At 38.9% G+C, this 26,692-nt stretch overlaps 3 protein-coding genes across 3 annotated transcripts; 2 read left to right on the top strand and 1 right to left on the bottom strand.

The window, feature by feature from the left end:
- Window positions 1-4,819: 4,819 nt before the first annotated feature.
- On the top strand, window positions 4,820-16,758 carry zgc:158689 (uncharacterized protein LOC791177 homolog). The gene is made up of 15 exons (XM_037785165.1): window positions 4,820-5,344; window positions 7,017-7,156; window positions 7,279-7,354; window positions 7,448-7,534; window positions 8,106-8,167; window positions 8,420-8,491; window positions 8,835-8,972; window positions 10,120-10,272; window positions 10,637-10,813; window positions 11,413-12,061; window positions 12,376-12,580; window positions 12,894-12,956; window positions 13,436-13,604; window positions 13,729-13,769; window positions 14,921-16,758. Exons 2-15 carry the CDS (start codon window positions 7,109-7,111, stop codon window positions 14,991-14,993), a joined length of 2,013 nt encoding a protein of 670 aa, XP_037641093.1. The 5' UTR covers window positions 4,820-5,344; window positions 7,017-7,108; the 3' UTR covers window positions 14,994-16,758.
- A 2,168-nt stretch (window positions 16,759-18,926) lies between these two features.
- Window positions 18,927-21,032, bottom strand: ndufa3 (NADH:ubiquinone oxidoreductase subunit A3). The gene is made up of 5 exons (XM_037784648.1): window positions 21,007-21,032; window positions 20,728-20,894; window positions 20,387-20,461; window positions 19,252-19,329; window positions 18,927-19,123 (listed from the first exon to the last, which is right to left on the bottom strand). The coding sequence occupies exons 1-5, from the start codon at window positions 21,030-21,032 to the stop codon at window positions 19,032-19,034; spliced, it is 438 nt and encodes a 145-aa protein (XP_037640576.1). The 3' UTR covers window positions 18,927-19,031.
- A 678-nt stretch (window positions 21,033-21,710) lies between these two features.
- tfpt (TCF3 (E2A) fusion partner) lies at window positions 21,711-26,552 on the top strand. Its single transcript, XM_037785166.1, has 7 exons — window positions 21,711-21,978; window positions 23,132-23,233; window positions 23,856-23,978; window positions 24,110-24,180; window positions 24,260-24,329; window positions 25,472-25,630; window positions 25,850-26,552. Exons 2-7 carry the CDS (start codon window positions 23,132-23,134, stop codon window positions 25,913-25,915), a joined length of 591 nt encoding a protein of 196 aa, XP_037641094.1. The 5' UTR covers window positions 21,711-21,978; the 3' UTR covers window positions 25,916-26,552.
- The last annotated feature ends 140 nt before the right edge of the window (window positions 26,553-26,692 follow it).

The following is a 26,692-nucleotide window of genomic DNA, read 5'->3' as shown; positions in this document are numbered from 1 at the left end:
GAGAGCTCAACTCTTTTTATCCCTCCTTCATTGTCTCTACCTCTCTTTTCTGTCCTCCTCTCCTCCCCTCCTTCAGCTTTGTCGTGTTGTTCTTGGAAGACCACACCTCTTTTCCTGTCAGACTCTTTTGACTTTTTGGCTCCATCGTCTTTATTTTTATCCTGGGAATGTGATTATATTGGTTATGTATTATCCTGCTCTGACAACCTGCATAAACACCTTTTTCTATTATTTATTTTTATATGACCTCTGATTTACAATTATCCTCTTTAACAGGACACAATCATTGGCTCAACTCCTCCAGGGCGACGTCACACAGCTCACCTAGATCTCGGCACGGGGAGTAATTGCCTGATTAATTCCTCATCTCTTCCAGCCTGACTGACGGCCAGAGAGACAGTGGCGGGACAGCAGATGGCTGATTTTAAGGTCACAGAAAATCACACAACAAACAAACACGGAGCCAACATGTTGATTACACTCATCCTTTAACACTAGATACCATGTTCAGACACACATATAGACATATAGACATATAGACAGGACCTCTGGGTATTAAAATATCATCAATATCTCATTTTAAAAAATAACCTTTATTTCTCCTGGCCTTAGAGTTACTTTTTTTTATTCTTCATTATCTCAGATTTGCTGGCAGTGTTTTATTAGATCTACTGCCAGGAGAAAAAAAGCCTTGACCTCAGACTCAGACCTCGAGTTAAGATTTCTTTTCAATCTGCTGTGAGGTGACTTTTTCCAGACAAAATGAACAGGTTGTAATCCAACATAACGTGAGAGCAGTCAGACAGAAGTGCCCTTGAACTCAACCAGCCTGATTACAAGAGATGTCCTTTAAGTTTGTTCAACACGTGTTGAGTATCAAGGATTAACCTGGAAAAGGTGAGGAGTCAAAGTTTGTGCTCTGGCTCTGTGACTTGTGCTCCGTCCGCCTCTTTATGTATAATGACATCTTAATTGCCATTATGACTGGACCCAAATATTCAATTATTCGATTATTCATTCATCGTGTAGGTATTCGATTTTCAATTTTGGGATTTGGATTTTTGGCTTTGTTTTTTTTTTTTACCCCTCGGGATTACAAACATACATAAAACATACCAAACCGTTTGGAAAATGTTTTTTATTCAATAACAGATAATAATACAAACAACAATTCAGTAGATAAACAGAATCCTTAAAAATGACATGTTCCAGCGCTTCGCTGTCCAATGCCAAAGCTTCGAATATTTGCTTTTGATTACTACCGAAGCTCCAAAAGTCCAAAAACAAAGTATTACCAAGCATTTTTTGTACAATCCCCATTTTAGTTCTCTAAAATTGTTAAAATCCTCACCTTTACCTGCATCTCTTACTCTTTTGTCATTTAGGTTTAATGTAGGAATTCAATAAGGGACAATGGCTTTTACATGGATTTACCTCATCAGTGCTCTCAGACAGCTTAATCCCTACATGTGGTGAGACTTTGACACCTGTCTCTGTCTCCTGGTCAGGGCGTTCAGCCGAGACACTATTTGTACGTGACACACTTGGACACAGCCCAAGTAAAGACACAGAGAGAAGTTCATGAGTCATCTTTACTGTTTAAAAGGTCGGTGGGAGTCTAGTTCACCTGTCTGTCAAGCTCCTTAGTGTGTGTGAATTAGGCCCAGAGGAAGTGTGTCAACCCAAACAGATTTACGGCTCAGGTCCAAGGACACCAGACCACAGACGCTCCAATGTTCCCCTCAACTCTGAACCAAGTGACCCAGAACCCAGCAGAACACTCTCGTCTGCTATGACTGGCGACCTGGAGGCTAGTCTGATGACGTCTCCTCTTCTGAATGGGGAGATGGTCTCAGACAGCCTGCTACTGAATAAAGACACTTTTTTTCATATATTTTTATTGAAAGCATTTGTGCAAAACTTTTGACATTTGTACAAAATGGGGAACTGCTTTGGTTGTTTATTATTTACTAAATAAAATAGAATAGAGAGAGGAAGAGAAAGGAAGAAGAAAACCGAAGAAGACTATGTTAGTGCCAGTTGTGAGGCGAGACAAAGTGCTGCAGTGATGAGGTGAGGTGACACCTGAGTAGAAGATACCGTACATGGTAGCTGTGCTGAATGTTTCATTTATTGGCTTTATTCAAAATTGAGTGAAGTTTTAGTACAGTGTCACTCCGCAGTCTGCACTTGTTACTCCACACTGGCTGTTCAGTCTCATGCAGGGAAGGAAGTGATGTCACTCATATCGCCACCATCTGGGAAAAACCTGCAACTGCAACACAAGACAGACACCTGAATTTACTACAAGTGATGTCCACAGTTCTTGCTTTATTGGCCCATATGTACATAATGTACAGTTATAAAGCACTGACACTCCACTTGAGACCACTCCACCACATTGTAGGTGGAAATACTTTCATTCACTGTAATTATCTGACAGTTATAGTTAGTATTTGTGTACATTTGCTGATTGGATTTTACATGCAAACCATTCAACACAGTCATGAAATATTATTATTGTTAGAGTTGAGACTAGACTAAAGAGGTTGCTCGCAGTGACAAATGCGCAGAGAAATATCGCTAAACTCTGCAGCTCTACAGATCTTTTTAGTGTCTTTTAGCTCACTGTTTTTGATTTTATTGCACATATTTTATTCAATGTAGTCTCATTGCTCTCCTCTCTCCTCAACCCTAGTTAACCCGCTGTGTGCTACCTGCTTTCAGTAGCATACAGCAATCAGAAAACGTTAGTGAAGTGAAGCTACTTTTAAGAATCGTAGATACTGTTGGGTAATTTTAATTTATTAAATAACAATTCATCATATTTTATATCCTCATTATTTTATCAATCTGAATCTGCAACCATTAAAGTACAATATTTCCCTCTTAAATATATTGGAGTAGAAGTATAAAGTAGCATAAAATACAAATACAAGTACAGGGCTACTGTTGAGAACACTGAGGTCATGCCTCTGTATTATTATTATTTTAATTATATTATTATTTATTGAGTAAATTAGTGGGTTTCAGCAATCGTGGGGGAGTTAAAATAATAATAAATAAAGGTTTTTAGCATTTTTGATTTTTGTTCACGCCAGTGTTGGAGAGCTTTGAAATATTTAAATAATTAAAAAATAGTTTTTTAAAAACAAAGTTATTAGAGAGTGGTGACCCATGACCTCAGTACTTCAGGTTTACAGTTCTGGTAAAGTACATCAAAATTGTACTTGAGTCCTGTAGGCCTACTTGAGTAAATATACTGTTGTTGAGTAAATATACTTAGTTACTCCACCACTGTGTGAAAACTTAGGCTGCAGCCAGTGGTAGAGGAAGTATTTAGATATTTTACTTAAGTATAAGTAGTAATAGTAAAGTCTAAAAAATACTTAAATAAAAGTACAAAAATATTTGTATCAGCTTAAGTTAAAGTACTCATTATGCAGAATGGCCCATTACAGAAAAATATTTATTATAATACTGGATTATAATTATGAATGCATTAATGTTCATCACTTTACTGTTGCAGCTAGTAGGTGGGGCTCATTTTAATGACTTAATTTACTGCTCGGTGTCTTAAACTATGATAATATATCATAATTTATTACATGATTTATATTTTGTATTAATAATCCAAATCTGCAAAGTAACTAAAGCTGTTAAATAAATGTAGTGGAGTGAAAAGTACAATATTTGCCTCTGAAATTTAGAGCAGCAGAAGTATAAAGTACACTGTAAACAATTGCTGTTAATTTACAGCAGGATTTCAACAGTATTAACCTGTTATTGCTAAAAACAGTGCTTTACTGTTAATACAAAAGAAAACCTGTTAAATTACGCTCATAGGCCGCTTTTTAACTGAACTATAATGCATTAATAAAAAACACCACTTTACTGCTGATCAACTGTCTAAAGTATCATCAGTAACAGTTTCATGCAGTATGTTTTTAATTCTGGGACCTGATCTGAACATGTGAGGCTTGTACATTGTACATGATTGTAAAATCAGTGAATTAGCTTTATTGTTCTTCACTCACATGTTGTTATGGTTTGCATTCTGTGCTTGTAGCCAGCTATAGACAGACATTTTTGGGAAAAGTGTCAACAAGTCTATTATAACCTTTTTCCTAACAAGTGCCTTTAATTGTATTTAGTGTGACTATTCCTATGTCTGTAACCTGCTGAGTCTATTCATCTAGGCAACAAAATAATGTTTATTAAAATGTATGTAAAAAATACAACCTAAATAGTGCATTATCAGTAAGATAATGTAAAAGAAAGGTGAAAAACAGCTATATAATGTATATTTAAACAGTAAATTAACAGTAAAATTCTGTGAAATTAATTTAAAAAAATCAGTATTTTTCATTAACAGTACAAAGCTGTAAATTTCAGCAACAGTATAATAATGTTAATTTTACAGTAACATAAAGGCAACCCTGCTGCCAGTTCTTTACTGTTATTTTAACAGTGTAGCAGAAAATGAAAGTAGGCTACAAGTACTTCAAAGTTTTGCAGTACTTTAGTGAATGTTGTTTATTTTCCACTGACCCTAAACTCTTTGGGGACTTTTTTCCACCACTTCAACCTCTCCTCTCCAGCACCTTTACATCTTTACATCAGCCTTTAATCTTCTCAGCAGTTTATTGCAGTAAATGGAGGGCCATGCAGGGCCCCTTCCTCCTCCTCCTCTTGCCCCCCCTGTGAGAATGGAGAGCAGGGCTATGTGATGGTCTGGGGTGTATGTAGGCCAGTGATAGGCCTCTGCATGTGCTGCTCTGTCTTTGGCTTAAAAAGTTCAAGTCATTATTCTCCTCCTGCTCCCATTCAGCCGGGGTCCCGTTGGCTCATTGTTATTCTGCCCGAGTGACAGAGAGACAGAGAGAGAGAGGGAGAGAGGGAGAGAGAGGGACACACAGAATGGGAGGCTGACTGTGGTTTCCAACGGCAGGGAGCTGGTTGCACTGGGCGGGGGTTTGTGTCGGTGGTTTTTCTGGCCGGTTGTTGCGGGCGTGAAGGCATGTTGATAATCGGCTCAGTAATGAGGAGAGGTACTGAACGGCACCAAATATCTGACCCCGATTCCTGAGAGTAGAGAGGCAGAGAGAGGGAGAAAGTGTGTGTGAGAGAGAGGAGGAAAAAAGAGAGAGGGCCATGTGAAAAAGGGGTGGAGGGGAGCTGAGATTTAGAGATTTAGTGCTCTGCTGGATGAAACAACCCCCCACTAACTAACAGAGAGGGAAAGTAGCCTAATGGGAAGAAAGGAGGGGGTGTTGTACTGTTCATTTAACACTCAAAGACACGCAGGAAGCTTTTATCGTTTCCCACAATGACATCAGAAAAGGTATGTAACTTTTTTTTTTTATAGTAGCTGAATTATGTGTTACTGTTTTAGAAATGGAAGTGGAGCTGAGAGATCAACAGGTAGCTGTTATTGAGCTGCACTGTGTGAGCAAATGGCTGGGTGCTTCTTTTTTACTAAAGGAAAAACATCCGCTGTGTAATTACCCAATTTATTTATTCATGTTCAGGCAGCTTTTGGCATGTTTTACTTTCTGGTTTTGTTGCATTTGCCACAAAGACTTTGATGTATTTGTTTGAAATAAGATGAGGTGGTGTGGAAGAAAAGGCTCATTTAACTCTGGGGTGCTGTTTTAGCTGCAGTGTTGCACCATTAATTGATCTTTAGAGAAATGCAAGTAGTAGATGCATGAATATCTGGAAGCCTTTTCACCATATACAAGAGGATAATACCTTCAAAAACACCAAAATGCACAGTTATTTTTAAGTCTTGCATTTCTTTTTGGTTCTGCAATTTCTTAGTAATTAAAATGTTGCAGTGACATTAGGGCTACAACTATAAAATGTCAGAAAATAGTGGAAAATTGCATCATAATTTCCTCTATATTCGATTATTTTGTCTGACCATCATTGCAAAACCCATTTTTTTTTTTGCATTTTTGTTTGAAAAATGACTCAAACAAGTAATCGATTATCAAAATAGTCCCAGATAATTTTTCTGCTGATTGAATTAATCATTGCAACAAATGTTTTTTAAATGCAATGTTTGCTTCCAACCCATTTGAAGAAATTTAAAGAGGCTAAACCACATGAATGCATCTTCTGTATCAGTTCCCCAACCACCTGCAGACTGCTCCTGTTGCATCCTGAAACAAACAACACTTTATTTCTTCAAATTAAATCAAACCAAGCTAGAATATACACACACAGAAATGCTTTTTACTAGCTTCAATATATCATTTGATCATTTTAAAGAATGTGTAAAGTTACAAAGTCGTTCAAACTTAATCAAAATTGGACAAAGCTCCCACTTCACAGACCATTACACACTACACCAGGGTGGCCTTAATGAGCAAGAGTCTGGAAATGTTTTCTTTGTGTCATATACCATTAGTTGATCTGGGTCAACGTTTTCTCTGTAATCTCGCTGTGATAACAAAGGAGGACTGCACAGAGAAAACCAAATGAGAATTTTGCCATTAAATCCAGACTGGAAATCGTTTGACCCTGCAGCAGTCCCCCACCTCTCTGCCGAGGAAACATTGTTGTCGTGTGTTTATTCAGTGCTCTGACACCTGTGACTCGGGCTGGAGGAGCCCATTGTTCTTATCTGAAATGGTATAACCCGCCTGGCACACGAATCTTGGAGAAATATTTGGGTTGCCGCAATGTTGCTGAGCGATAATGTAGAATCTGGCAGCTGAGATACAGAGGAGATCCATGTGAAAATAACACTGCTGCCCTCTGACATCCTCATCACTGGTTGTGGTGGTTCGATGGCCTTAAAAGTCCTCTGGCTGATTTAAATCTCACACTTTCAACCACTTCTAGAGAGTAATGGCACTGTTGTAAATGTGATATCTGACACTTGCTTTTGCCTCTTTCCTCTATCGAGATGAAGGCAAAAACACCTGGATTTGTGTGTTCTCGTCAGGTTTTGGGGTACATTTCGAGAGTCATTGTGATAGATCCTTTTTTTGTCTTTTCTCTTTTAGAGGGTTGCTGTCTGCTGTAAAGCTTAGGGGGCCCTGAACAACAGAAATAAACTATACAACCGTACATAGTGGCAGCACATAAGAGAAGAAAAATGTCTCGAACAGACGAGGTCAACAAGATGACAGAAAATGTCTATAAGGTATGACTCCTCTGTCTATTTGTCTGTCTGTGCAGTGAAATGGTTAGAAATATGGAAACGCTTTACGAATCTGCGTCTCATATTTTGCCTGTCCTGTTATTTGTGTGTATCGTTGTCAACAGGGGATTCTGGACCAGTTCAACCCCAGTCTGAAGAACTTTGTGACCATGGGGAAACACTACGAGAAAGCCCTGACAGGTTAGTCAAACACGGGATAATTCAGATTGATTTGTCTGAATCACTGAACAGGATGTTTTTCAGTTTTCGCCTAAAATGTACTCTCTTCCTCAGGAGTAACTGTGGCTGCCAAAGGCTACTTTGATGCTCTGGTGAAACTTGGAGAGCTGGCGAGCGACAGCCAAGGCTCCAAAGAGCTGGGTGAGTGGGCGGCTAGTAAAGAAGGACCAAGAGAATAAAATAAATCAGTGATGGACCTAATAAAGTTAAGAGAGTCGATGGCACAGCTGGAGAGAAGTTGAAAATAGTCTGTGTTGGTGAGAGAGGAGATGAAGACAAGAGGGAATGAGGAAATGTAGAGAGAGAGGGAGAGAGAACAGAGGGAAAGGGAGAGAGTAGAGTCATTGTTGGGAGATTAACAACACCACATGATCTCATTGTAATGCTGAAAACAGCGGGGGAGGCAGGCAGGAGAGTCGGAGGGCGAGATGCCAGCCACCACATACTACAGCGCTGTGTGACCGAGGGAGGGACTCACAGCTGACTGCCACTTTGTAAATGAGAAACTGTGTGAAAACAGCAAGTTTTATGACCTTTTTACTGATGTGTTTTCCTGCATATATGTTGATGTTGACACTGTTGTGAACAACCATCATTAGAGCACATATTTTAGATTTTCTGCAGAGGTTAAAGATGCATTGTAACAAATAAAAGCAGCTGATCTAAATCATATATAATACTTGTTGCCTTCACTGTCCTGTGCTGCTCACAGGAGACACACTGTTTCAGATGGCCGAGGTCCACAGACAGATCCAGGTGCAGCTGGAAGACGTGGTAAGACCGTGTGCTCAGTTGCTCTGCACAGATTATTTCATGTTATCGACAAATTATTACTTTTAGCAACTATTTTGAAATATCTTATTATGTTTAAAGTGGCCACAAAGAGTAGCATTTAATAGTTTTATAAGGAAAAAGCTTGAAATAGCTAATTTTTCTTAGATGAATGGTGCCGAGGCCTTTCACGTGGATGTCACAGTGTCAGTATACTTTTAAATAAATGCTGCATATGGATCTTTTCATCAACAGTTAAAGCTGTTTCACTCTGAGCTGCTCGCCCAGTTGGAGCAGAAGCTGGAACTGGATATTAAATACCTCACTGTAAGTTAAAATGTCCATTCACTTTTGATAACTTGTGAGAAAAGCAGGATTTTTGCTTATTTTTAAATGTTTAGTTTAATTTGTTTGACTGGAAGGCAGTAAGAGGTTTATTTGTGTAGCTAATTGTAATTTCAATAATGGAAATTATTGACTAAATTATGGGAAAATACATTAGAAAAATGTAACTGATTAGTGGTAAAAACAAGTTCACCTTGATAAATAAAAGTGGACTTAGTTGGTTTTGCACCACCACACTTAAATCTTAAATATTAGCTCTGTCAAACCTCCTTTCGTCCAACACTTACTAAATAAATCTTCTAATTTTTTTCCACTTTCCTCTCAGGCCACCCTAAAGAAGTATCAGAGTGAGCGGAGGTCTAAATCTGAGTCTATCGAGCGCTGCCAGTCTCAGCTGAAGAAGCTCCGCAGGAAGAGCCAGGGCAGTCGCCACCCGACCAAATACGGAGACCGAGAGATGCAGGTAAGTGAAGCCCAGAGCTCCACATGGACGGTGGAAAAAATACATATTTAATACACAGGTTTTTAAAGGGACTATTTGTAACTTTCAGAAATGCTTGTTAACAGCGACACTTGTGGCCGTTAAGTCAACGAAAATCAGCGTCGGGCTCGCGCTTGTGCTCGCTCTAAATAGACATGAACGAGAATAGCTCAACACAGTGAGGCGACACACGTCAGCTAAAACCACAATATCACTCTATATTTCAGCTGCTTGGCAGTAATGTTAGCTGACCAGACGAAGGTCTCTCCATGAATCAATGCTGATCCAAGTGTTGGCTTTTCCTGCCTCAGCCTCCCGACCGCGGTGGGAGGGAACAGGGGAGACACCGGAGATTTGGTCGGAGACGATAACGTAACTTGTTGCGGAGCCCCGTCACTTCACAAGACATGGAAAACCTCTGTTGGTCTGGAGGAGCTGCAGCAGTTATTTCTGCACAAACGTCCACTGTACATTCACTAGATATTCTCAGAGCTACTAACTCTTCTGCAGTGTGTAGTGTGCGTGCATGAACGTCTAGTAGAGGTGGAGCGAGACAGCGAGAACACGCTGTGTGAGTGAAGGCAAGCAGGCAGAGGAGCAGTGACTCCGGCCACACGCGAGCGAGCATATGCGAGCGCGTATGGGATCCTGATCCGGTACATTTATACGCTTAAAAAGTTACAAACAGTCCCTTTAAGTAAAATGCACAAACATCCCAGTCAGCATTACAGCAGATTAAAAAGCAGAATTATGTGAGCGTTTGTGTAAGAAATAGGCCAGTGTGAATATGATTAAAGAACAATCTGCCTCAGCTGATTTTTAGAAAACAAGCAACTTAGTGGCCAAGCCTCTACTGGAAGAAATATGAACCATATAAGAGGGTGAAAGGGTTTAGCCACTCGGAGGGTTATGTTGGAAGAAAAGGTCAGCAGGGCAAAAGGATAGAGTTTTATGATTTGATATCATTGTGCAACAGGCAGCAGGATATGACCTCACATATTTTTCTCTCCGTACAATGTGCATTAAAGGTCACTCCGTCTTTCAGTACTACATCTGTGATTGTGAATGCAGGACCGTGCGTAAAATGTTTAAAGATGTTGCTGTGAAATCTCTCTGACTTTTCCTTCAGTTCGTGGAGTTGATGAGTCGTCGCCAAGGCGAGCTGGACGCGCTGGTTGCCCTGGGTTACAAGTCCGCGCTCACTGAGGAAAGGAGACGATATTGCTTCCTGGTGGACAGACAGTGTAGTGTCACCAAACTGCTCATCAACTACCACTCCAAGGTGATCTGTTCACATTCACTTATTTATTTAGCTAGGTAATGTTCAGCTTTCTGAAATCCAGATGTATTAATCCACAGAAAATAGTTCCAACAAATGCACTATTTACTCCTGTTTGAGTTACGTTTGCTAAAAACAGGTGTTTTAGGACATTTTGTAAAAATATTTGTAACCTGGCTTTGAAGATTCACATCTTCAGTAGGAACTGACACTCTGAGTCTTGGACGGGGTAGGGAAGTTGGAAAGTACTGAAGGACAAACTAAGACATTGTGTTTTTGGTCTTTTCATTTGTTTACAATAAGAAAAAGTTGTATCTTCTAACAGTGTTTTGGTTTTTCTCTTTTTGTGATTTTGAATATAATCCAGGTGAGAGAGCTTCTGTCACAGAAACTGTCATGTTGGCAGCAGTCATGTTCTCAGCCCACCAAACTCCCAGAGCGCGCTCTCAATCTGCTGCGTCACACTGCGCCTCAAGGCCCAGGGGCTGCTGGGATAGCTGAGGTCCTCCGTCACACCAAGATCGGTGCTGCTCTGCCAGAACAGGTCCGATCATTTTTTCAGATCATTTATAACGTGTCCCGTTTAATGTGTTCTTTGGAGTTAATCTTAATCTCAGATACACTGTGGTTGGTTTCCAGAGAAGGATTACATGGTGGGTTGATAGTTTGAAACCCACAAAACAAGTCTGTTATTACTTGTTCCTGGTAGAGGTGGGACAAAATCACAAATAACAAATAAAAGTCTTGGCTATGAAGTTCTGAGTCAAGTCACAATTGAAGTCACAAGCCCTTAACTTTTTGAGTTGAGTCCTAAACATTCAGTGGCCGATACGTAGTAAAGATTGATTTTAAAAGACAACATTTAGGCTAATAAAACCTTGGTCCATCCAAATCCATCCAAGTCAAAAGGCTAAATTCCAAGTTAAGTCACAAGTCATTGGTGTTAAAGTCAAACTCGAAGTGTTTGAACCTTTTTGATTTTGCCAAGTCGACTCTAAAGTCACCAGATTCATAAGTCTGACTCACGTCTAAGTCATGTGACTCGAGTCCACACCTTTGGTACCTGGGAATTGAATACTAAAAACTTCACAATATTCGATTTTTAACAGTGGTAGTTATCGGTATCTGTCCTTGTGTTTTCAGAGGCTCTCTGTTCAAGAAGTCCCTCCTCTGTTGAATGGAGACTCCAGTCGCTCCCAGCAGCAGCAGCGCTCGCTCCCGTCCTCCTCCTCCCAGAGTGATACCGGTCCTCCTCAGGGCTCCCCCCAGACTTTCTGCTCTCTCTCCAGCGGAGGAGCTGCTGGAGGTTCATCACGAGGAGCGTCTCCTCAGCACACCAGCACACCCCTCAGTGCCTCAGCCAGCCCCCTCCCTGACAGCAGCGCCAGCGGCAGCATCAGCCCCGCTGCATCCACCCCCACCACGTCCGGCGGCTCGGCCCCGCAAAACTCTCTCCTCCTGTCCGCCAACACGTCCAACCTCTCCCCGAGCCTCATCCCCTCCACGGTTATGTCGCTCAGCCAGGTCTCCGCGGCCGGCGGCTCCTTGCATGGCATGACCCTCCCCATCCCCCACAGTGCTCCTCACAGTCCGCCACTGCCCCACAGTGCTCCTCTCTCCAGGGCCATGACTCCTGTGCACTTACTGCACCAACAGGTGGGACCAGGAGGGAGCAATTCTTCATCGCCATCACATAATCCCTGGCTGCTGAAGACCGCTGACATGTGTGGAACAGCAACACTTCCACTGCCGAGGAGACCTGTCAGTGAAATGAGGCTGGGCGGCTTTCAGGGTAAGATGTGATAAGTCTCTTCTGTAAATTTGAGTGTCTCAAGTTGTAATCCTTGTTCCTGTTGATTTGGTGACACCTGTGGTTGCTATGGTAACAGCAAGTGCAGAGCAAACACTCATGGAGCAGCTACTTTGTCAGAAATACAACAGAAGAGCAACTGATGTTACAGTGCAGCCAAACAATCTCACATTGTTTTGGGTCAGCAGCGTCTTAAACGTTTATATGAACAGATAAACTGTTCCAGGGATTATGGGCGACCACCACAAAAGTGGATTAAGGATTATAATTTGTATTCCTCTTTCTCCTCTCCCTAGGCTCCAGTCTCCCCAGGATGCTGCCTTTATCTGGACCCAGCCGTGTGGAAGCTATGTTTCCTCACACTCCTGGAGCATCGGAGGGCGGTGGAGGCGTAGGGGGCGGGGCTTGCTTACTGCACTTCCTGCCTGGTGACAACATCACCCTGCTCATCTCTGAGGTCAGAGACGGGTGGCACTACGGTCAAAATGACCGAACTGGACGGTATGTAGAAAACCACCGAATGATCTGCTGTATAACTGTTGTGAAATGTCTCAATCCTTTAAGACGAGGCTGTATGTTCAGATCAAAACATGTCAGGGACACTTCCACTTAACCTTGTGTTCGTTTTGAACTTAGTGTATGTAGAACTACTTTTTGTTTCTTAATTCAGAAGACTTCACATATCTCATGTTGTGTGCAGGCTTCTCGCTCTGGCAGCAGGTTAAAAAATGTATTTGTGTAAGACAATGGAGAGTGTTTTCTACGTCATACACACCCTTGACTTGGTCACATGTAGTAAAATGTTCCTTCACAGGAAAGGCTGGTTCCCTTTCTCCTACACTCAGTCACAGCACAGCAAGATGGATCACCTCGAGAGGTAAGTCAAAGAAGAACAAACACTCAAATCTGAAGGTTTTAAGATTGCTGATGAACTTTGACACTGTTAATGACAGACATGCTTCCTTCACTTCCCTCCAGTTGTTTTACAGCTCAGTATATCAGCAATACTTTGAAAAGTAGGAAGTTATAACATTGGTGGATTCACAGAAAACTTAATGGGGTCATTTTCATGTGGAAACTAATATGACACCCTTCCCCTTTTCCATCTGTAGTCTCAATAAATTAAAACACTCTTCATGCAAGACACACAGAAAGCTTACAGGAGCTCTTAAACTGCAGAATGATACTCACTGTTTGCCCTCTCAGTCTTTCCACCGCCCTTTCCCCCAACGCGTTCACTTCCAACACCAACAGCTTTGTTGATGAATTAACACAAAACCGACATCTCTCGACTCATGTTTCCTTTGTCTTTTCCCTTGTATATTCTTTCCTCTCCGTCTGTGACCTTCCCTCTAGCTCGCTCTTCTTATCTAAGGCTAACAGCACCAGTACGGGCCAGCTCGACAAGCTGGTGTCTCCAGGTCTCCCGGCGCTCACCCCCGAGTCAGAGGAGGAGCGATCTCTTCCTCCTCAGAGGGTCAGCACCTTCCGCCCGCGCCCGTACAGCATGGCCGACAGCAACAAGGTCAGAAACATGAAACCTTTGGGAGGAGGTCAGAGGTCAACGTCTCCCTAGTGGGCCTCACTGTTAAAGGAAGATGCTTCAGAATAATGGACATTTTTTACATTATGTCTTCTTTACATGACAGATCACTGCTGAATTGGTCTCTCCGCCACACTCCCCAACCAGGTAACTTTTAGCAATTCAAAGGTGCTCTGTGTGTCGCATTAAAGGGACATTTCACCAATTTTATACAGTGTGTCACCGTAAATTTACTAGTCACGTTTTACCAATTTCGAACTCAAAGACGACGTTACAAACATGGAGATTGAAAAACGTCGTGTTTACCAGGCAAGGAGGGTTTAACAAAAGAATCTATTAAGTCATCATGGGAAGTGTAGGATCCATTGTTTTTGTGACTTGACCATCTATTTACTTTTTAAACAAGCTAGCGGCGTGGCTCTGGGGATGGCAATGTCGGTCGGACCGCCACTTTGCGCCAAAATTAAATAACTCAACAACTATTAGATGAGCTGCCATGTAATTTTGTAAAGACATTCACGGTGCCCAGAGGATGAATCCTAACAACTTTGGTGATCACTTGACTTTTCACTTAGCACCACCACGAGGTCGCCTTTTTTTGTTTCTCTTTTAAATTTGCCATGAAATTTGATCCAAGTATTCACGATTCCCATAAAATAAATTGCACTATATCATACCTCATAAATGTTAGCATGTTAACTCACTAAACTAAGATGGTGAACATGCTAAACATTATACCCGTCATATATACTGTTAGCATGCTGACGTTAGCCTCACAGAGCAGCTAGCACGGCTGTAGTCACTGCGTGGGTTCCAAATCGCATACTTTTTATTTTTATTTTTAGTACGTACTGCAGCTGCTCCTAAAAATACTGTATGTACTGTTGCATGCAGTTTGCATACAATTGGGACATACTACTTTTTCATAACATTGCATGTTGAACTTTGACCTTCTTGCTTATCCTACTGTGCAGAGGATTGTGGGTCAGAATAGCTAGAAAGGCATGCTGGCTTACATACTGCTAAATGTGACTGGATGTAGTAGGACATCCTGGTATTTTTGGCATACTGCATTTAACTTACTATGTATTGGGACATATTAAATCTTTTTCTGGCACACTAAATAGTAGTGTGGGTATTAGAACGCACAACTGGTCTTGTGTCTTTTTACCTGTTTCTTGCGATGCCCACCACTGTATGTACAATATCCCTGTACTAATTTGCTCCCCCCCTTTAATCACCAGTATATATCATGTGCGATTGTCATAACTTTCATTCTTATTGTTTCCTCCTTTCAGGGCCAATCCATTTGCCCACGTCCGACTCAGACGAACTGTCACCAACGATCGCTCAGCTCCCATCATAGAGTAAGAGTTATTATTATTCCCACAGCGACAGCAGCAATCTGCTCTCTGTGGTTTGTCAGTCCATCTGAGCTCAGGTTGAATCCTGGAAACAGCTCATTGGTTCATGTTGATTCTCTACTTTGGATGCTCTTTTTCTCAAATTAATTAAATACAGATTGTGTTTCATGCACAGGAATAGAACATTTTTAAATCAAAGTATAAAAGATTCACGTGTAAAGGCTGACCGGTTATAAACATGATTACAGCCCATTCAATTTTGAGGTAGTTAATAGGAAAAATATATGAAACAAGACCAATATAACAATATAAATGTTCTATTTGAGTGAAACATGGACATTAAAATAAAATCTAGGCTAGTTTTAATGAAACAGAAGTAAGATGTTTGGCCGTACTTAGGTTAGCATTTGAGATCGACATACTGTATCGTCCAGAATAACTAACATTTTTAGGTTTTTCCTGGCCTATGAAAGATGCCTCTTATATCTCTTACTGTTTTACAATACTTTTTTTCTCTACATAACCTTTATTGTAGTTTTTTGTTATTTTTTGTGCCATACTCAGAAAAGTTGTGTTTGTTGGGCTGATCTAGGGACTGGCTCCTAATAGCAGGTTGTGAACTTTCACTTTCACTGTAATGAAGTGTTACTGGAAGAGGACAGGCTCCTACTCTAAAAGTGCTATTATGATATTATATTTTTTAGTAAAGCTGCCAGATTGTTTCTTGGTTTCAATGAAGGTGAACTTTTAAATTTATTCAAAGTGTCTATTTTAAAACGTGGTTGTTTGGTTGAGAGAGACTTGGCATATTTTAATGAAATTGGCACAGTGAGTTATTTTTGTGTCATTTTTTACCTTAAAATTACTGAACATGGGCAATGCTGTTTGAGTGTTAAAGTCCCTGTCAGTTATATCTTATGTTTATACCAGTTAACACATTCTGCTGCTGTAAAGTCACATATTAGTATTTTATGACTGTAGATTTTGGATTAGTTTAACTCTTTACCTGGACTCAAAGTACGTGAAAACAAATTCTACCTTAAATTTGATTATTCAAATTATTGATCAATGAGACTTGTTGGTTTCTGAGTGGAATACTTATTTAATACAGTGCAAGTCCTACTGAACACAGAAACTGAAAAGCGTATGAGCTTCACAGACACAAACTGTGACAGTTAATAGTTGAACGTTTGGACGGCGTTATTACTGAAAGTGTTTTATTTTTTTAGAAAGTAGCATGTTGCGGAGGGTTAAAAGTGGTAAGAATGAGAGATTTGCGTGCTTAGTCTTTGGATTTGATGTCTTCTTGATTCCTTTTCAGTCCCAAATCTAAAGCTAGACAACATCCAGGCTAGTTGATTGTAGTTGTACGTTTACCAATCAGACTGAGCAGAATCTTCAAGAGAGATGTGAAAGCCGAGACAGACGATAGGATTGAGTTTTAATGGGGAAATGTTTCTATGAAAGTGATGAAGAAAGCATACGGGAAGTTGACCAACGTCTGAGCAAGTGTTTATGGTAAACTAGAGATATCTAAAGTAATATTCTCCTGTAGCTCTGTAGTCGCCTCTAGAAAACTGTGGTTTAAAGGTGAAACTTTGTATCTGTGCAAACTGAAATGGTTTATGTTCCTGTTGTAACTGTTCTTTTAGCACCTTGAAGATTCAAGATAACGCCCTCAAGGGTCGTAGTAAATCATCTCTAACAGCATATACTGTATATTATTTTGAGTAGTATGGCATCATTAATAAAGGTGACCACAAAATGGTAGAGCTAATTCTTATTCATGCTTGTAAATACTGCTTAAAACGTGTGATTGTATGACTTTTATTTGACTTCTTTATATAATGATATTTCACTTTGGTAGAACATTTTGACTTTGTAGAAGCTGCAGTAAAGCTCTCTGCACATTTCAGTCGTGGCATTCAACAGTTTCTCTCTGACTCTGAACAGGAAATAACACAGTGATAATACAGAATGACATATTATTCACCTACGTAGGTCTGAATGTGTTTTAAACTGAGAATATTGATTAAAATAGACTTGAATCTTTGAGTCACAGTAACAGGTGGCTGTTGTGGTGGCCAGTATTATTGATTGATAAATTAGAATGAAGTGAAGAATGAGTTTGGGGCACATGATACAAAACAAATAATTTTACTTGTAAGAGTACATTAATGAAAATGTACAAAAATGACATACTCAGCTTTATGGTTTATTTTAGTGTAGAATGTGAAACAGAGAAATAAAGTGCATATACAACTTATAAATATATCTGAAGTGTGTCATATGTTGTAAATAAAGAAAAACATGGGGAGTTTATTAAAAATATAAATGTTATAAATATGTAACAAGACATTTATGGTGAAAATAATAAACACATTTACAGCTAGTCTACAGGATGTTTTATGTGTGTGTCTGGATAACCGTGATATTTAAAAATGAAATATTGATATCATGTTAATAATACATATACGATAATATTGTGTAAATAATCCAGCAGCTCATAAATCATTTTATATATACAGTTATGGTTACAGACTCTCTCTCCACCTCCCTGTACTCGTATTTTAAGTGTTATGTATTTGCCAAAAAAAGAGACAAAACGAACAATAAACAGTTAAAGATTAATTTGACTGATAGCATTATTTTATTTTTTCAAATTTTCTATTGATTTCGCTCTAACATCTTTATCATGAATTCTTTTGGCCACGATAATTGTGTAGTCAAAATCTGATATTGTGACATCCCTAATGTGTAAACAGAAAGTGTATGTGTAGATGTCTAAAAGATACTTGGAATCTGTGCATTGTCAGTTGTCCTCTTATCACAACTGCAGATGGAGGCAGTTTATGCAAAAAGATGTTACTAAAAACAGAAACTTATGCAAAGTCCCAAACTCTTCTACCAAAGTGAAATATTGTTTTAACATTTTACACCCAGTTCCTCGGCTCTGTGAGAAATATGAAGCAATGTAATCAGATTAGTTAGTCTGTTTTCTGATTTACATCGACATGAAATCCTGGTGACTGCAGAAGATATTATATTAAGATGATGAATACTGCTGAGGAAGACATTCTTTACCTGAAACACTGAATATTGACGTGTTGTGAAATAAAAGTTCTATGAAGGAAATCTTTGTCCACGTTTGCTCTGTCAAGGTTTATGTTTGTCTTGGCGGAGTACACAGTGTACATGCTTGAACCAAGACAAACAAAGTAACATCTTATTGAATAATACAGTCTCATATTTTAACTGTAGCAGCTGGGTCTTAATTTCAAGGGGTTTAATGCATTGCTGCTCTACATATTGTTCTGCTACCTTTCTAACTCATTCAAGTAGAATAACGCTGGTATGAAACAAGGAATTCATATTTTAAATATTGTTAATCTGATTCCAGCTTTGTTGAGTTAAGCTTCTTCTGAAGGATCAGGGTTGTGTTGAAGCTTAGTTTAAAAACTCTCACAATCTGCTTTGGAAAATCAAACAGAAAACAGGATTCTTAATGCCAGGTTATGTTTTCTGACTGAAACAATTAATTTCACATTTGTCGGCGTTTTGAGATGTTGGTTCACCAACGCAGCATTTGTCCAGAGAGGAAGGTCAAAAACATTTCATGCAAACTTTTTGAAAACTAAAGTTGAGGTCATTTCAAGGTTTACTCTAAAAGGCGTATGAAAATAATTAAGACTTCGCTCTTTAGCTTTGTGTTCAAATTTCAACAACCTAGTCGGGGCAAATTATTGTGAAAAACTGTAAGCAAGTCATTGAACTTTTTTAAAGTTCAAATCACAAAAAACTGTTCAACTAGAGGTTCTAGTCTAAAGCCTTGTTCAACTCGGGCTAAAAACATTTTCTGAAATGTTCATGTAACATTATAATGTACTAAAACATGCATTAAATATTGGATGTATCTAAACCAAACAATGTGACACACAAGTAGAATTAAATAAATCTTTTATTGCAGCACATTGATAAGTGGAGCAGCTCTGCAGAAACATTATGAACAAGAGGAACGGCACAAGTGTTGATCGTATAGGTGAAGTTAAAGGTTTTTAAGCCATTCCAAGTTTTGTCCTTTTGCTTCACTCGGATGAGCCGGGACATCAGGCATGTTTCCATCATCTCGCACAGGGACTGCATTGGGAAAGTAAGGAAAAGAAGCTTTAATATTTGATTAGATGGTTATTTAAGTAAATGGCAGGCATCAGCATTATGTAGCATCTTTCAGCGACACTAAAATGATCAGTGGGAACAGTGTTTACCTGGGTAGTTGTACGGCACAGACGAATTGATCATTCCTGTATACTTTGTGATGGGGCTGATAAATGGAATTGCAACACCTGAGGAAAGACAAAGTTGTGTTAACTTTACATACAATATATTAGATACACTTTATATTGTACTTTGTGTCTACATTGGTCAATTGACAAGGGAACATGGGTTACAGTCTCCAAACAGCTCATGTAGAAACAAAGCACAAACAGAGCACACCTTTCCTTCATTCTCAAGTACACTACTTTAAGTTTTAGAATCAATTTAAAGGCTCTTATACACTTTGCATAAATTTCCAGCAGACTCTGAATATGTGACATTAAAATCTGAGGTGCTTTTGGCTTTCTTCTTTTACCCAACCATATCATATTCACCCCCATATGTACTATCGTGTTGCTTTTAGTAGTATAATAGTAGCAACATAATATATACTCTCAAGCATGTTTTGACTTTGGCTGATTGTAACTTAATTTCATTTAATTTACCTAATGGAGAAACAGTAAATGGTGATTTTGAAAGGCCTGTTTGTTGTTATGCTTGACTCTATTCTACAGGATGTAAAGCACATACTTTATATAATAAATTGAATGAGACTGAACTGAAGACAGTTGAGGTAAAGTAAATAAATGCCACTGGAATCTTATGGGTCCATCTTTTGGGATACCGGTAATTATTTAATATTAAATATTGCTTTATTGACATGGCAATAATTAAGTACAGTATTTCCAAAGCACGTTGTACAGTGTTGTGCTCTCTTTCTCTCACACACTTCATAGCTAAAGATAAGATAAGATATTCCTTTATCAGTGGGGAAAATTGCAGTGTACAGCAGCAAAGGGGATATTGCAAAAAAACAAGATGCATCAGCTAACACAGTAAAAAAAGAGCTAAACAAAGTGTAACAAAATATGAACCATTTAAATAGATGGAAGTATAAAAATAGGAGCAGTATATACAGTATTGACTATAAACAGACTATTAACACAATTGCACAAGTGGAAAATGATATTGCACAGTGAGAATGAATGAATGGATGAATGAAATTCCACCTGAAAACATCAGGTTATTGTTAGTTTTCTGGTGTGTAAGTGGTCTACTGGGAAATGTAGGAGGCTGGTTACTGACCCATCAGTCCAATAGCACAGGAGACCAGGATAACTGGCTCCTTGTTCCATGCATTCTTCAGGAACGCTGCGATTCCTGCAGAAACAACAACAGAGCAGGTTAAAATCCTCCTCACACAGCTGACAGTCAACCTACAGCCAGCTAACGTTAGCCACCGTTAGCAACACATCCAAGGTCACGTTTTTACTTTCATCAGACTGGATATCATTACGTTAAAGTAACTCTGAGACACAGTTAGCGTAGTTTCACATGTTTTAAGTGTGTATTTATACTATCTACAGGTCTTAATAAAGCCAATTTCACTGGATGTATTCACAAAAGATGACAGAATAGTCACATACCCGCCATGATGTCTTGTGTAGTTTCAACCCAGCGCGGGTGCTCATGGGAAATGTAGTAACTACTGGTGATGTGTTGGTCGCGAACGAGTCTGCTCAAAGAGCCGGCTCTTTTAAATGAACGATAAGAGCCGGCTCCCGTCCGAGAGCCGTTTTTTTTCTTCTTTTTTCTTTAATTAATTCAAGGCAGAATGATAGGATGATCCTCTCCGCAAAACGGGCACTCCATACACTGACTGTGACTGAATGTTGTGTTAATGAAGTTCGTGTGACCAATCAAACTTTTGATTAAGAACGAGGTCTGTCATGTGTACGTGAAATGGCTTGTTTTAAAAGGCTCTGTGTTAGTTTTCAATCACAACACTGGCTTTTTTCATGCTGATTATCAGGACTGAAGTTGTTTTTACCTTGCTTTCTAAGTCAAGAATGGATGATAAGAGCCGGCTCCCGTCTGAGAGACATTTTTTTTTTCTTTAATTAGTTCAAGCCAGAATGATAGGATGATCTTCTCCGCACCACGGGCACTCCATGCACTGACTGTGACTGAATGTTGTGTTAATGAAGTCCGACGACCAATCAGGTGATGACAGACAAGGATCATTCCATCAAGCACGGAGCTGCGGCGCGCTGACAATCTACAGGTACAGAGCAAGAGGGAGAGGAGTAGAGAAAGAGAGAGGAGTGCGGTGCGCGAATAGAAGACAAGATGAGTGACAGTCGGAAACGAAGCAGCATGTAAAATTATGACATTCTGGAAATTATAAGGTTTAGTATGATTAAATTGAATAATTTAAGTGATATATGTGCACACATACTAATCACAGGTCAAAACAGCGCTAAATTTGGCTGAACTATAAAAGGCAGAAGTGGTAAAACGAAGAGCCGTTTGGGAGCCGAAAGAGCCGGCTCTTCTTGGTGAGCTGAGCCAAATGATCTGGCTCACTAAAAAGAGCCGGAATTCCCATCACTAGTAACTAAGTGACGTGTAATGTCTGCGCCCCGTCGCATAAAAACATTAGTTTATGGACACTAGTGTGAAGAAAGAGCTGCTCTGCGCTTTACGTTTGATTTTTTAGCAGAATATAATGTCAGAAAACGCTGTTAGCTTACATGAGTGTGTAGACTATAGATTAATACAAAGTCTATAGAGCAGACTGGCCGCTGGAAACAGTTACTAGTGGAGTTTTTAACCCGCAGGACAGCAGCTGTTGCTAAGGAGACAACAGCGTTTAACGACTTCATTCATTCATAAATGTAAGTACTGTTACTAGGTAGATTGATGGCACGTTGCCTAGTGATGATAGTACGTCATAGATGATACCAGCACTTATTTTTACTCCAATTTACTCAATAAAACGTCGCTGCTATTTGAAAATGCCCATCACAAGTTACATTTACTGTATTTTTACTCAAGTACTGTGCTTAAGTACAATTTGTGAGGTATTTTGAGTCAATTTTATTTTAATTTATACCTCTATTCTACTATTGTGAAGGGGAAACTACTGAACATGTGTTTGTAGATTGTTTTCATGCTACTTCTTTTTGGTTTCATTTACAGGAGAACCTCTCAAAACATTTTGAAAAAGATATAATAATAAGTATGGCACCTTTCTAAACATAGTTTCAAAGTCCTTGCACAGATACAATGAAATACAGACAAAATAAAAACAACAATAAAAGAACAAAACATAAAGACCAAATAATGAGAAAACTAAAACCTGGAGCCAGTGGTATCAAAATAATAAGTTGCTACACATAAGCCAAAAGAGGACAATATAAGGTCTGGGGAAAGGTGCACCAAGCTGTTGCCTTACAGAGTTAAAAAAGCCTTTTTATAAAAATGTCATACTAACAAAGATTATGATATTACTCAACAATTCAGTAACTTTTAACAATCACAGTTTTTTCGGCATATTAAATTTACACAATTAATTTGAGTAATATCTTTAATATTATATTCATAAAATTATATGTCTTAAAAGCATACCCTCGTTTTATACTTTTAAAGATACTGATTTTAAAAACATATTTGACTACGATTGAAAACTTAAAACTCAAAAATTTTAAATTGGCAAAAATAAATATTTCAAATTCATTCCAGTTGCTTAATAGACCCTGATTGTTTTTTCTTTTTTTGTCCTTTTTTCCTTACACTGTAATTTTATTTTATTTTATTTTTATATTATTTTAATACTGTAAAAAACTGTATATTTACTGATTTTTTTTGTTATGAAAAATTTGAACATTTTTATGTAACTATTGTACTGAACTTTATAAATATAGTATTAAAAAACAAACAAAAACCCTACTCTACTACATTTGGCAATTATGGTACTTTTTAATTTTTTTTTTTATTTGATAATGTTTTTTTATAATGACACAGAATCTTCTCTCTCTTCCTTTCCAGATGATGGAGGATTTCTCTGGTTTGGCTCTTCCTCCTCTGTTTGGAGGACACATCCTGGAGGCAGAGCTGGAGCCTGGTGGTGTGGAGCTGGGACCAGGAGAGGTAATGGTAACGTTAATGATCGTGGTAATGTGGTAGTGGTCGATGTGAGAAAGTGGGAACACCTAGTAGCCAGTGCTCCCTGTGCCACAAAGCCATGAGAAGCATTGCACTTAGCTGTTTTTGTACTCATAGTACCAAATATTACCAGTTTTAACACCACCTCTTAGCCAGCAAGAATAAAATATTATATTTAAATTGGTCTGATAAGCTCTGTCTTTAAAGAAGAAGACTACAGTCACACCATTGATTTAGTTAAATATGCCGTGAATGTGACACACAATTTTGCCAAACCCTTATTTTGTAGTCGTGACAGACATGACTAATTATTAGAGTTAGAGAAGATACTTCCATATGTCCAAAATATAGAAATAGAGAAAGGTATTTCAGATCAAAGTAGGAACATAATGACACCATTATTGTGGAATATAGATATCTGTGATGTGTTTTTTTTGTTTTTTTTTTAGCACAAATAATGAATTAACAGCTACAATATTAAGCGACACAACTTTATTGTATTAGATTCAGCAACTGGATGTTTTTGTTGTGACAACTGTTATATTTAAAACACACTAACACAGATGGCCAAACACAAAACAGAAACAAGGTTTTTCTTTGTCTCCAGGTGGAGCTGGGCCCGGGAGGCGATGAGCTGCTGGAGAGTACAGCACAGGAGGAAGAAGAGAGAAGAGCTCTTGATAAGAGGAAATGTCTGTCTCTGAACAGGAGATGTAAAGATATTGAACAGGTGCAAGCTTGCAGATGCATGCATATAAATATGTCACGGTTAGGAATATGGGTTATATTTGGGTTTATTGTTTATTTATTTATCTCTAATCAGTTCCTCCCTGTAATCACTTCCAACTGTGTTTTTTTCAGGTGAATCAAAAGATTCTTGGTCGCCTTCATCAAGTCCAAAGAATTACACGGCGCTTGAAGAAGGAGAGACGGTACAAAACCCCATTACAGTAACTCCATTTCAGTGTTTCCCACTTGATGGCCCATCTGAAGATGATGTTAATCTTGCAGGTTTCTCATGAAGACTTTAGATGCTCATGGGGACGACTACAGAAACGCCCAGCTCACTATACTTCTAGAGGTGAGAATTCAGATCACATGCATGTGGCTGTATGTGATACATTTAAAAGAAGAAAAAGGATGCACTTAACCCACTTTTTGAAAATGATTATCAGCAAATTATATTTTTATATTTGAATTTTAAATTTCACATAATCATAATCATCAATGGAGCAAATATGATTTTAAAATGTTATTTTTATAAAATGGTCACTGTATCCTGACAGTAGTGCATGAAACAGGTAATCTGAAAAAAATCCTGTGACTCCGTGTCCGTCGGTGCTCCTAATTGCATCTGCAAGATTTCACAGACCGGAGGAAAACAACCAATCAGAGCCGAGCTGGAGCCTGTCGTCTCTGAGCAGCTGTCAATCACTCACGAACTCCGATCAAATGGTCAAACTAGGCAGCGCTGATCAAACATGAATCATATTCTGTTACTGTAAGGCCTATTTCTCTCCTCAAATGTTTTCAGAAACATCTTGTAGTGTATTGTTTAGCTGTAAAATGAGAAAGTTTGTGACCTGGCAGCCATGTTGAGATCAGTTGAGGAAATACCAAGCACCGCACACCAGCCGGAGCACAGCCAATAGGAACGCTCTCTCTCTGAAAATGACCTGTGATTGGTCAAGGTCTCCTGTCACGGGCTAGATTTTTTTAAAGCCTGAAAACAGAGCCATGAGGAGCTGTAGATGTCTACTTTTCTCTCAGAACACTTAAATTACAATATGCTGAAAAGTTATTATGGAATTTTTGCCCAATAATGTCAAACGCATTTTGCGTACTGCAGGTTTAATTCAGACCTGATAAAGTTATATTCATTTGTTTTTTTTTACTATAGCATTTGACCATTGGTGGATTAACATTACGGTGCTGGGGGCAATAGGACCCTCTTAACTGCAAAATGAAGAATGCAAGCACAACATAAACTGAAATAATTAAGGTCTTTAATCTGGGCTTTGACACAGCTGATCATGTAATAATGCAGGACTCGCTTCAGTTGATATTTGAGTTCAGATTCAAAGCTAATTTGGGTCCTCTGAGAATAAAGGGGCAGTTATCCAGCATGTCTGCTGATTTGTTTGATGTACCAATAATAAATAAATATGCTCAAACTTGTTCAATGTGTTTACATTTTGAATGTTTCACCTGTTCTTGTTTCAGGATGAGCCTGGAGCCCATTTAGATCCTGCTGCTGGAGTGGAGGATGACCGGCTCAATGGTGTGTCTGGTTCCACTACGTCTGCAGCGTTGCATCATGCTGCCGGACCAAAGAGGAGGAGGCATCGAATTCCACGGCAAGAAAAGGATAAAGACCAACAGGTAGGTGAAGAACTCTGCTACACTGCTGTTGTCTATTCAGCTGTATTAGTACATTAGTCAGTTTCTTACAATATGCTCTGTGTCTTGTATGTGTTAGTGTGTGATTTGGATAAACATATAGTTGTGGATGCATGAATCGGTGGTTTAAATTGCAGATAGGTGTTATTAATTTAAGCATAATTGATTTTCTGTTGACTGAGTTTCTGCTTCATTTCCCAGACTGAACCAGACATGTCAGAGACACAGTTTGGAGAAATGCCCAGCCCAACCTCTCTGTCTCACTGATCATTGCACTGCAGCCCTGGATATGATGATGATGATGATGATGATGATGATAATGATGATGCTGATGATGCTGAAGGAGCACCCAGTTTCTTTAATTGTTCAGTAGATACTTTGCCTCTGTCCAGCCAAGTTATTCACTGATTGCAGTTTTACTTGAATTGTGAACATTGAATTAATGTAAGGTAAGATGAGATGTCATTCACCTGGTATACAGTATATATATATTTGTTTTGTAAATATTATTGTCTGTTGTCATATTTTGTACTCACATAATTATGACCAGTGGCAAACTGTGCACAATGTCACAGACAGCCTTGTTTGGTAAATATCTAGCAACCTAGCTGCACTTATCGTAGGGTTGCAAACTTGTGTTATCGATGGCTTTCACAGTACATTCCTGGATACTCTCAATGATTTCATGGTTCATGATATTTCAGTAAATGCTAAAATAAAACACATCACACAGTTCAGAGCTAAATGTAGGAGGCTGGTTACTGACCCATCAGTCCAATAGCACAAGAGACCAGGATAACAGGAACAACGTTAGCCACCGTTAGCAACACATCCAATGTCACGTTTTTCCTTTTATAACGACTGGATATTATTATGTTAAAGAAATAAACTGCTATTTGACTGTTAGGCTGTATTATGAAATGTTTTTATTTTGAAGTTTTAAATTATTATTTTTTATTTTATTTTAAAAGTTTAAAAGTGTTTAGAAAGGGCAGTTGTATGTATTTTATTTTATTTGTTGTTTTTGAAGCAGACAACGATTTC

The sequence above is a fragment of the Sebastes umbrosus genome, chromosome 11 (assembly GCF_015220745.1).
Source record: "Sebastes umbrosus isolate fSebUmb1 chromosome 11, fSebUmb1.pri, whole genome shotgun sequence".
Lineage (NCBI taxonomy): Eukaryota > Metazoa > Chordata > Actinopteri > Perciformes > Sebastidae > Sebastes > Sebastes umbrosus.
This window is presented reverse-complemented; position numbering and strand designations above follow the sequence as displayed.